This window comes from Phocoena sinus, chromosome 1 (assembly GCF_008692025.1).
Source record: "Phocoena sinus isolate mPhoSin1 chromosome 1, mPhoSin1.pri, whole genome shotgun sequence".
Lineage (NCBI taxonomy): Eukaryota > Metazoa > Chordata > Mammalia > Artiodactyla > Phocoenidae > Phocoena > Phocoena sinus.
This window is the reverse complement of record NC_045763.1, coordinates 46,517,484-46,529,925: the sequence shown is the minus strand read 5'-3', so window position 1 is coordinate 46,529,925 and position 12,442 is coordinate 46,517,484. Positions and strand designations below refer to the sequence as shown.

The following is a 12,442-nucleotide window of genomic DNA, read 5'->3' as shown; positions in this document are numbered from 1 at the left end:
ACCACTCCTCTTGTCTGCCGCGTGGCTCACGTCTTATCATCTTGGGCTCTGTAGACATTTAAGTTAGCAACTTCTGCCGTCGGTGATGGGCACCATGGAAGGGTTTGAAGCAGGAAAGCAATGTGACCTGATTTATTTCTTAGAAAGATTCCTCCGGCAGTTGTCTTGAAGGATGAACTAAAGAAGGAAGCAAGGTTGGAATTGGAAGACCACATAGGAGTCTGTGACAGTAATCTGAATGTGAAATAACAAGGCTTATACTAAGGAGAGACAGGAGTAGAGGGAGCAAAGGCCAGAACAGTAGGTGTTTAGAAAGAGAATCAGTAGAATTTGGTGACTGACTGTGAGCCAGTGAGAGACTAGCCCAGGGGCTTTTTAAAGAGGGGCGGGAGGGGGGGGACCTGGGTTCCCTTTAGGTCCCTTAGGCCTTGGCATAGGGTAGGCATTTAATAAACACTTTTGAATATGGCAGTACCTCATGGGTGCCGTTTCTAAGCAGTCTGTCTTTCTGGTCTTTACCGCCTTCTGGTCCTAGGGCTTTTGGAGGATCGTTGCTCCTTGGGGTGGGACTGTGTATTGTTCATCTGCCCGACGGCAGCCCATTTAGTTTACGGCACCACGCACGGTTCGGTGCCTGGGCATTAGAAGTACAGCGAGAGTAAGATGTAGATCCAGCCCTGTTTGGCGTGGCGTAAACCGCCACATCAACTTGTAGGCATGTGTTATATCAAAACTTCGACACATTTTTTGTAGACCATAAACCTCTTATCCTTGGGATCATGAAATATGCGTCCATATAACCCACAGAGAACTCTAGATGTTATTGGTAAGAACACGTATTAGAAAATAAGTGTATCTTCAGATATTACTTACGTAATAGTTTTTCATGTTTAGTTTAAAATTTTTTTTTTTTTTTTTTTTTTTTTTTTTTTTATGCGTTACGCGGGCCTCTCACTGTTGTGGCCTCTCCCGTTGCGGAGGACAGGCTCCGGACGCGCAGGCTCAGCGGCCATGGCTCACGGGCCCAGCCGCTCCGCGGCATGTGGGATCCTCCCAGACCGGGGCACGAACCCGTGTCCCCTGCATCGGCAGGCGGACTCTCAACCACTGCGCCACCAGGGAAGCCCTAGTTTAAAATTTAATACATTGTTGAGAAATATGGCAATGACTTGATATTTGTTTGTATTTGGTTTTGTTATGTTAGAAACTATATAATCTCTTGAATTATTTTGTTTTAAAGGCACCAGTGGCTGTAACACAAGTTCCTTCCTTCATTTACCAGCCTTTGTTTCCTGCTTCTCCCAGGTCATTGAGGATCCCATACAAGTGGAGCGAGTCAAATTTGTGTTTGAGACAGAAAATGGATTACTAGGCAAGTGTGGCTGCCTTATGGAGAAGTGTCTGCAGTGAATGTGCAGAGAGCTCATCGTTCCAGCCAGTCTCTCCTCCCTGGGGTCTGCCCCCCACGCTCTGCCTGGCGTGGATCAGTGAGGAAGCCACGAGAAGTCTGGTCAGGGCTGTTAGGCTCCCTCATTCTAGTCAGGAGAATTAGAGCCAGAGGATCTTATCGCCCTGGACACTCTCCTACTTTTAGTAAGACACAGTTTGAGGTCCTTTTACTGGGTCAGGTAAGATTTGGGGGTGCTGTGACTTTCTTCAACAAGCTAAAGTTTGTCCACTTAAGCAAGAAATCATTCATCCCACTCTGCAGCCATTGAGGAGGAAAAAACTAAAACCTTAGACGCAGGATGTTGTCAAGCTCATGAAATGTAATTTTTTTTTTTTTTTACCTGTGGTATGAATGCACCCAAATTTCTATTGTCTATTCATAAAAGTTTTTTGACAGAGTTTTCTCTTCCAGAAGGCTAAAGTGGCTTTAATGAGCTATTTCTTAGGAAAAGTTTAGTTAAAAATAGTCTTATCCAACTCCCACCATCCACCTGTGTTTCCAGTTAACTTGAGTCATTTTAGATTTTGCTATGTATTAAGAGAAGTTTTAGGATCTCTTTTTATTGCAGAAAGGAAATTTATGCTAAAAAGGTTCTGTAGCTACAGCATTCTAGCCCACCCCCTTTGGAATGGTGTACTCTGCTCAGGGCAGTCCCCAGGCTCTCTGGAACTTACAGAGGATACACTGCTCAAGAGCAGGGACCAGGCATTACAGTCATCCCTGGGTACCCACAGGGCATTGGTTCCAGGACCCACCTTGGATACCAAACCCCACAGACGCTCAAGTTCCAGAGTCCACCCTTCGTATCCACAGTTCTGCATCTGAGTATTCAGCCAACCATAAATTGTGTAGTACTATATGTATTTCTTGAAAAAAATCGTATATAAGTGGACCTGCACAGTTCAAACTCATGTTGTTTAAGGATCAGCTGTTATTTATCTTTAAATGCTAAAAGCAAAGAGCAGAAAATATTTCTTGAACTGAACAATCACCATACATGTCCATTTATCACAGTAAAAGTATTTTAACCATTCTGTGTCAGGAGTGTGGTGGATGGAGAACTTTGAAGGCCTCTAGGTGAATTATCAGCCATTATAAATTTTAGTTCCTTTCCGTTCTTGTAAAAGTCAAACTTTCACCACCCTGTGTGTTTCTTGAATACTACTTAGTGTTTCTACCCACTAGAATTTAGGGAATCCAGTTGAGTCAGCACCACCGTGTTTTTGTTAAGTTTCCTATCTGCTTATCAAAAGAGCTGGTTGTAAGTTTTCAGAACAAGAGAGCTGTCATCACCGGAACCCACTGTCAGTTTAGTGCTTTATTGTTAACATTCCCTCTTCTGTCCCTTCAGCTCTGATGCACCACAGTAATCACGTGGACAGCAGCCGCTGCTACCAGTGCGTCAAATTTCTTGTAACTCTCGCTCAGAAGTAAGTATTGACTCGAAATGCAATGAGGAAATGGTGTTTTAGTTACAAGTCAAATATGACCAGAAGAGAAAAATCTGCCTTGTTTTAGTACCTAGAAAATCTGACCCAGTCAGGGCATGCTTGCTTGGATGGTACAGACAACTATTCAAACGATCTCCAAGAGATGTGGAGGGAGAGTGTTAAAGGTAACAGATCTTATGTAATCCAAGGGGGAAAAAAATGCTAAACCATCAGGCTTTATGCAGGAAGGGCAGGAGTCCAAGGCAGATTTAGGGGCCTCGACAACAAAAAGTTGATGAACCTTCACTCAGGAGACCTTTAGTCAACTACCAACTGTGTCGGCTTCTAGGTCCCCACTTTCAAACTTGTCTCTCAAGAGACAAAGTCATATAACAGCTAATTACACTTATGAACCCAGGCACTATGCTAAATACTTCGCCTGTATTCTTATTTAACCTTTTCAACAACTTTATGAGGTTAAGTACTGGTATTAGTCCCATGTCATAGGTGGTTTAAGTGACATGCCTGCCGTCAGAGCTAGGACTTGATCACAGGCTGACTGACTTCAAGGCAGAGGTTCTTTTTTCTTTTTATTTAATTGTGCTAAAATATACATAACATAAAATTCACCATTTTAGCCATTTTTAGGTGTACAATTCAGTGGCATTAAGTACACTCACATTGTTAGTGCAGCCATCACCACCGTCAGTCTCCAGAACTTTTTTCATCTTCCAGAACTGAAACTCTGTACCCATTAAATAATAACTCTCCATTCCTCCTCCCTCCAGCCCCTGGCAACCGTCGTTCTACTTTTTATCTTCATGAATTTGACTATTGTAGGTACCTCGCATAAATGGAATCACAGAGTATTTGTCCTTTTTTGACTGGCTTATTTCACTTATCATGATGTCTTCAAGGTGTATCCACATCTTAGCATGTTTCAGAATTCCGTTTCTTTTTAAGGCTGTATAACACTCCATTGTATAGATATATGTACACTATATTTTGCTTATCTATTCATCTGTCAGTTGACCCTTGGAAAGCAAAGGTTCTCAATGTTAGAAGGAACCTGAGTGGTTTGCAACTTCAGCTCCCCGATTTAGTACGTTGGCCAACAGAAGATCAGAGTGACTGCATGCTAACCCAAGGTTATTTTTTTTTTAATTGAAGTATAGTTGATTTATAATATTGTGTTAGTTTCAGGTGTACAACAAAATGATTCAGTTATATATTTTGTTTCAGATTATTTTCCATTATAGGTTATTATAAGATATTGACTATAGTTCCCTGTGCTGTACAGTTAATCCTTGTTGCTTGTCATCTGTTGTATGTATAGTAGTTTGTATGTTAATCCCATACTCCTAATTTATCCTCCCCACCCATGCCTTTCCCCTGGTAACCTTAAGTTTGTTTTCTATGTCTGTGAGTCTGTTTCTGTTTTATATATAGATTCATTTGTATTATTTTTTAGATTCCACATACAAATGATATCATATAATATTTGTCTTTGTCTAACTTCACGAAGTATAATATTCTCTAGGTCCATGTATGTTGCTGCAAATGGCAATATTTCATTCTTTTTATGGCTGAGTAATACTCCATTGTGTGTGTGTGTGTGTGTGTGTGTGTGTGTGTGTGTGTGTGTGTATATATATACACATCATATCTTCTTAAACCAGTTGTCAGTTGATGGGCACTTGGGTTGTTTCCATGTCTTGGCTGTTGTAAACAGTGCTGCAGTGAACATTGGGGTTCATGTATCTTTTCAAATCAGAGATTTTGTCTTTTCAGGATTTATGTACAGGAGTGTAACCCAAGGTTATTGAGCGGACTGCACTGCCATCACTGAGTCTTGCACCGAGCTCTTTTTATAGTTTAATTTATTTTGCTCCAGATTTTCGCTGATTCTTAGGCATGGGTATTGCCATCCTTGGACTTGTACCAGAATGAGAATGAGAAATCTGTTGGGATTAATCTGCTGCATTTGAGCATCCTCAACAGATTTAAATTGAGAGCCCCATTGAAATAATGCATGAACACGTGTTTTCCAGATGACATAACATTGTAGACACAGATGGAAATCATTCTGCCACAATTGTGCGTTCATTAATTAGGCTTCATATTGGCAACATGTCATCATAAGGCCTTGCCTAAAAGTGGCATTTCCAAGTAGTGTTGGGGCCACATAGCATGTCTGATGCCAGCAGACACACAGTCCAGACATCAGTAGTGTCTTTATATGTGCTTCCATACCCTGCACATATCACATTTTGTATACATTAGTGGCAATATCCCCGTCGGTAGTGTCTTCAAATAAGGACAGCTTTCTAGATGAGCAAATAAAAATGGAAAGCAGGGGTGCTCCAAAATCACATTTTAAAATAGTTTTTCCCATAATATCATTCTTATTTAAATCACAAAAGTTAAAGACTAGTTTGATTTTATCACGAGGTCATTTATTGGACACCTTAAAACTACTAGAAGAGAACATAGGCAAAACATTCTCTGACATAAATTGTAGCAGTGTTTTCTTAGGTCAGTCTCCCAAGGCAATAGGAATAAAAGTAAAAATAAACAAATGGGACCTAATAAAATTTCTAAGCTTTTGCACAGCAAAAGAAACCATAAACAAAACGAAAAGACAACCTATGGACTGGGAAAAAAATACTTGCAAATGATGCAACGGACAGTAGCTAAGTTTCCAAAATATACAAACAACTCATACAACTCAATAACAAAAAAAACAAACAACCCAATCAAAAACTGGGCAGAAGATCTAAATAAGCATTTCTCCAAAGAAGACATACAAATGACCAATAGGCATATGAAAAGATGCTCAACATCACTAATTATCAGAGAAATGCAAATCAAAACTACAATGAGGTAATCACCTCACACTGGTCAGAATGGCCATCATTAAAAAGTCTACAAATAATAAATTCTGGAGAGGGTGTGGAGAAAAGGGAATCCTCCTGCACTGTTGGTGGGAATGTAGATTGGTACAGCCACTATGGAAAACAGTGTGGAGGTTCCTCACAAAACTAAAAACAGGGCTTCACTGGTGGCGCAGTGGTCGAGAGTCTGCCTGCCGGTGCAGGGGACGTGGGTTCGTGCCTTGGTCCGGGAGGATCCCACATGCCGCGGAGCGGCTGGGCCCGTGGGCCATGGCCACTGAGCCTGCGCGTCTGGAGCCTGTGCTCTGCAACGGGAGAGGCCACAGCAGTGAGAGGCCTGCGTACCGCAGAGAAAAAAAAAACAACTAAAAACAAGAGTTACCATATGATCCAGCAACCTCACTCCTGGGCATACATCTGGAGAAAACCTCTCTCTAATTTGAAAAGATACATGCACCCCAATGTTCATTGCAACACTGTTTACAATAGCCAAGACATAGAAGCAACCTAAATGTCCATCGACAGAGGAATGGATAAAGATGTGGTGTATATATATACCGTGGAATACTACTCAACCATAAAAAAGATTGAAATAATGCCATCTGCAGCAACAGGGATGGACTTAGAGATTATCACACTAAGTAAATAAGTCAGACAGAGAGAGACAAATATCATATCACTTATATATGGAATCTAAAATATGATACAAATGAATTTATTTACAGAAAAAGCAGACTCAGACATAGAAAACAAACTTATGGTTACCAAAGGAGAAAGGAGGTGGAGGAGGGATAAATTAGGAGTTTGGGATTAGCAGATACACACTACTATATACAAAATAGGTAAACAACAAGGTCCTACTGTGTAGCACAGGGAACTATATACAACATCTTGTAATAACCTACAATGGAAAAGAATCTGAAAAGGTATATTTATAACTAAATCACTTTGCTGTACACCGGAAACTAATACAACATTGTAAATCAACTATGCTTTAATTTAAATAAATAAACAGGTTATTTATTAAGCGTACAATTTGTTGTGGGTATTTTACTTTTCATTTTCCAGCTTGGAATTTTAGTAGAATGCGGTGGGTGAGTTAGAGGTCGGTAAGAAGCTTTTCACCACATATTTATCTTTCACTGCCTTTTGAAGTTTAAACATGTGAATGTATCCAAACCAAAAAAACGTACACATCTACTGTAAAGACAACTGAACTTTAATGAAAGCAGCACTTGTGTTTCCAAATTTTAAAGTACTATATGTTAAAGAAGTATACTTGCAGAGAAAGCATTTGGCTAATAAAAATTTCCTCCGATCACCAGGTGTCCTGCTGCTAAAGAATACTTCAAGGAGAACTCCCATCACTGGAGTTGGGCTGTGCAGTGGCTGCAGAAGAAGGTGACTGAGTTTTTAACTTCTCTGGCTATAACATAGGAATCAATAGCAGCATATCTTATCAGGAAAAATCTCTAATTTGGAGACTGTCCTCAAAATATTTTCAGAGTTCAGACTTTTTTTAGTACAGTTGATACCTATCTTTATGCATTTGATTTGTATCTTAATACATGTGTTTTAATTTTATGGGTAAAAAGGTAAGGATGATTATATAAGAGATAATATTGATATTTTAGTGAGCTCTTGAGAATGGAAGTGGAATCTTCTAAGAAAGAATCTCCTGATGTGACAGAAAGTCTGGGTCAATTTATATGCTATTTTAGATGCTTTTAATTTTTATTTTATTTATTTATTTGGCTGCACCAGGTCTTAGTTGCAGCACGTGGGATCTTCGTTGCCGCATGCCGGATCTTTAGTTGCGGCACACGGGCTCTTAGATGCGGCATGCGGGATCTAGTTCCCTGACCAGGGATCAAACTTTGGCCCCCTGCATTGGGAGCATGAAGTCTTAACTGCTGGACCACCGCGGAAGTCCCTAGATGCTTTTTGTACTGTAATATCTAATGGTAGAAATCATGGGCTCACGTGGGCTTATTTGTCATCTCTGATGACTTTTTTTTTAATATTTATTTTATTTATTTATGTTTTTGGCTGTGTCGGGTCTTAGTTGCGGCACGTGGGGTCTTGGTTGCGGCATGCACAGGCTTCTCTCTAGTTGTGGCGCGTGGGCTTTGTAGTTCGCAGCATGCAGCCTCTCTAGTTGCGGCACACGGGTTAGTTACCCTGCGGCATGTGGAATCTTAGTTCCCCAACCAGGGATCAGACCTGCGTCCCCCGCAGTGGAAGGCGGATTCTTAACCAGTGGACCACCCGGTAAGTCCTCTGATGGCATTTTTGACTTTCTGTCTCAGATGTCAGAACATTACTGGACACCGCAGAGTAATGTCTCTAATGAAACATCAACTGGAAAAACTTTTCAGCGAACAATTTCAGCTCAGGTGAGAGTTGTCTTTTGGTTTTGTGTGACTTGAAATCCCTTAGGTAGGATTTTTAGTATGTTTCTCAGAAACTGCAGCCTCAGAAAAGAGGCGTAGGTTAAAAATGAGTACTGCTGGAAGAAACAATTGATTTTCTATGAAGAGACAGCAAGTTGGTGTACAGTTTGAGAGTTATTTGCCTGGAAGAAAAGCAATGAGAGTCGGTCAGTCTGGCCCCCACTGCCACAGAGGTTGATGTGAAGGCATCACCTCCAAAGGTCAAGTGAAGGGTAGTCTTCCTCAGTGATGCTGCTGCCACTGCACACCCCCTAACTTTTTCTTGTGTTTCAATCTCCGGCAGGACACACTAGCATATGCCACAGCTCTCCTGAATGAGAAGGAGCAGTCGGGAAGCAGTAACGGGTCAGAGAGCAGTCCTGCGAATGAGAACGGAGAGAGGCACTTACAGCAGGTACAGTAGGGCATGTCCTGGGTGAAAGGGCAGCACCTGCTCTGAGGTTCTCCAAAGAGAATCTCCATAATCAAGAGAGAAAGGAGACACCAGCTCCACCCTCTAGTGATCTCTGCTCAGGACTCAGGCACCGTGTGCTTAGGAAGCGGGACAGTGCTGCGCCGTGAAACTAAGCCCGGCTTTGGCCTCAGTCTCTGCTGGCTGTTCTGCTGAGCTTGGAGAGCGTCCTGATAAAGCCAGGCTGCAGGTGTGGTCCTTCCAGATGGTACCTTGTTCTGCTGGGTTATGAAGAATCACCCCTTCCTCCTCCTGCTCTCACCAGGCTTCCTGGAAACACAGACCCTTGAAAAGAAGGGCCTCATGCCATTGAAATCTGTTAGGGGAGTCAAAGCGTAATTTTAAGCTTATTTTTTAAGTATTTTTAATATTAATCGCTATAGTAGAAAAAGGAATGCAATATTTATTGAACACCTACTATGTGCAAAATAATGCAGCAGGTTTAAATGTAATGACGTGTATTGTGTCCTCCCTCTGGTCTGTAACCTTCTGTAAAGCTATCTCTGTAGCTCCATCACAGTGCATGGCACAGAGGCCTCATTAAATGAATCTTGCTGATGTTCTGTGTGCTGTTTTGTTTGTTTCTAAATCTTTCGGATCCTCGTAACAACCTCGTGAGGTCGCTGTTACCCCGATTTCACAGAAGGAAACTGAGACTCAGCATAGTGATTTGATTTAACCCAAGGCCACATTGTGACTGCAGGCAAGTCACTAGATTGTTTCTGTGACTAAATGAGAACACAGAAATGAAAGTGTTGCACAGTCAGGAATTATCAAATATAAGGTGTTACACTTGTTATGTTTTGTTGCCCTTTGATAAACATTAAGTAGTTAAATGAGGACATGTTTAAACTGCAGAACACAAGTCCGTTGGCATAGAAAAACTTTTTTCTCTAACTTAACTCTATGTATTTAACTTCTTTTCCTTTCCCAAAGGGTTCTGAATCTCCCATGATGATCAGCGAGTTAAGAAGTGACCTGGACGATGTCGATCCCTAGGGGACGTGCCCAGCACATGATGAGAAGTCACGTCACGGTTACTAGATGCTCAGGACCTTTTTGAAATCAGAATCTCATCCTTGAACCCTTTGGAAAAGCCTGGAGGCTGGACTGGGAGAGCCTGCCGTGAAGGGAGGAGCACGTGTTTTAAGGAAAGCACTCTTCAGCCCCCGGGGAAGGCCTGGGAGCTGTTTGGCAGCGGAAGAACTCCAGCCTGTGGATCCGCTGACCCCCGGGGGCACAGTCCGTATGTGGATTGACACTTTTGTGGAGATTTTGGGAAATAAAGCCGGTGGTAGACTGTTTGTTACACGAACATAACAAGAGTGAGTGAGGATAAAGCTGTTGCTTTCTCTATGATGCTACAAAAGAAATTCCTTTGGTTTTTATATTTTAAAAAAAAAAAAAAAAGCAAGCTGCCTTTAGATGAGTGCGGGCAAATTTTTAATCTTGCAGTAACATTGAATAGGCGTATCCAATTTAAAATGATGTAAAGATATGTGATAAAAGTTCCTTCTCACTGTAAATTAGTAGTTAAAGAATTCAGTTTACACAGACCTTTGTATTTAATATGTCTCCCTATTTGTATAGAATTTCAGGCTGGTCTGGATGAGAGCTCTGCGCATAAACTTGGATCTTGATGAAATGTTACCAGGATCAAAAATTGGGAAATTAAGCTCTTTAAGGTATTTTTCTGATATAACTGAGATTGAAAGAGCAATAAAAAAAAGAAAATGCTGTGTTCTCCAGAAGTGCAGGGTGCGTTCTTTGACATCAGTTACTGAAGAATTTGCGAGTTGTTCCCAAAACAGATTTTAAAAAGAGCAAAATAAAAAGCACTTTAAGATATAATTTTATTGAGTTTGACTTCATAAAATCATCTTTTTAATGCTTGGAGACATATTGAATAAACTGTAGTCTTAAGTCGTGTGACCTGCAATCATTTGCTTTTGCTGAAAAATAATTACTGAAACCCTTGGTACTGGTTGTATATGAAGTTTAAATATTTGAGTTGAAAGACACTGCTTTGTGAGTTTCTAGACATTTTAACGCAGAGAAGGAATTTGAGACTTAGTTTCTCCTCAGCATAACTAATTGACACTAAAAAGATGAGGTCAAGAAATAACTAGTAAGCAACTGAGCAACCATCCATTTAGTTGTGTTTCCCAAGTCTTGTACCGTGCACTCATTTCAGGTTAGATGCCAGCTCCCCCTTTTTCTGGAGGGGAGGGGGGATGCCAACATATTTCATATATTTTGTATGTTTTGGGTTTTGAGTCACTACACACATTTTCAACCCTGTTTGCCTTTGGTTGTGTGCCCTGCCTGGTCCTGTGCTCAGCACGCACAGGACTAGGGGAGCCTCAGGAAGAGCCGAGTGGCCCCAGTCATAGATCTGCAGAGTCAGAGAGGCTCAGTGGACCTGTGACAGGACAGACAGCTGCTCCCACGGCGCACTGCAGACCCTGTCGTCTCACGGTCGAAGGTTGAAGTTACGGTGCAGCCAGGCTGGATTGTGATTGTGTGACAGGCTGGTGGTGGCTTCTGTCAAAAGACACTGAGGAGGTGGAGGGCCGACACCTAAGAGCAGAGCTGCGCCCCAGAGGAAGGGTCAGAGGCAGCCGGCAGATTTTACGTGGTTCTGCTGTTCTTGCAAACTCAAGTGTGATGTTTCAGAATGGATTTTGAGCACGTGAATAACCCACGTCCTACTATCTCCCCAGCCGTCCCCTCCATCCCCATCCTCACAAAGCGACCCCACAGGGCGTGACGCTGAAATGCCAGCCGTGGTAAAGCGTGATGATATCACCCTGGCAGCTGCACTCTCAGGAGCCCAGATTCAGGAGTGAAATTGCCACTTCTGTCCCCTCCTTCCTATGGAAACAATGCCTTCCACAGCCCCCAGCACCTGCTCCCTCACGGTCATGTTCTTCAGGACCAGCATCACCTGCCGCTGACGTTAGGCGCCCTGGTTGATTTGCTCACGTTGTTGCTGTGAGGAACATCACTTTCACGTTGCCAGTAACCTTGATTTCTGATGGCTGCAGTCTACGAACCTGCTGATGACTTTTTTTTAATGTCATACGACAAAGTGACAATTACGACAGGCTTACTTTGGAAGAAGGGTCATTTTTACTGCCAATTTTTTTGGACCAAGATGTTTTTATAAATCTTTCAAAATGGTCTGCAAATCGAGTAGGAATTGCACAACTAAACTCAATGCTGTGTTTTCTCAAGAAGCTCCCTTCATGAGGCCCTTCTTAGGATGGCCGAATCAGCCCGTTAGAGGCGTCCTGGGAGAGAACACAAATGAGCCTTCTGAAGGGCACCTGGCCCGTGACTTCCCCTGGAGCCCACACACGGCCCTGACAGAACAAACGCGGGCCTAGAGCACATGTCACCAGACTCACCCTGTCTTGCTCCACCCTCCCTGCTAACGTCGAGGCGTGTGCCGTTACCTTTTGAGCTTGGAACGAGCAGACTGGAATTTTCCTCTGCTACCTCTTGTGTACAAAATCTTGTTTATAAAATTTCAAAAGGAAGTAGATAAACTAGGGAAGAAACTTAATTCTAAATTTGGTTCACTGAGTGGCAGTTCTTAGCTTCTGAGGGTATAAAATAAATTTTTCAAAAACAGAGTTGGGGGTTCACTGACATTTTTCTGTGTGTATCAGAAAATGGCTATGGTCGGGGGAAGGGGTGCCAGGGGCCAGTGACCTGGTGGGAAATGGTGCTGATTCTTTTTTTTTTTTTTTTGCGGTATG

At 42.2% G+C, this 12,442-nt stretch overlaps 1 protein-coding gene across 1 annotated transcript in view; it reads left to right on the top strand.

Annotated features, from left to right (window-relative positions):
- Window positions 1–12,316, top strand: part of USP24 (ubiquitin specific peptidase 24) — a 150,196-nt gene extending 137,880 nt beyond the window's left edge. The window contains 6 exon segments of the mRNA XM_032626396.1: window positions 1,306–1,372; window positions 2,802–2,880; window positions 7,100–7,175; window positions 8,084–8,170; window positions 8,511–8,621; window positions 9,615–12,316. Of these exon segments, the coding sequence (XP_032482287.1) occupies window positions 1,306–1,372; window positions 2,802–2,880; window positions 7,100–7,175; window positions 8,084–8,170; window positions 8,511–8,621; window positions 9,615–9,677 (483 nt within the window). The 3' untranslated portion in view covers window positions 9,678–12,316.
- Window positions 12,317–12,442: the final 126 nt, after the last annotated feature.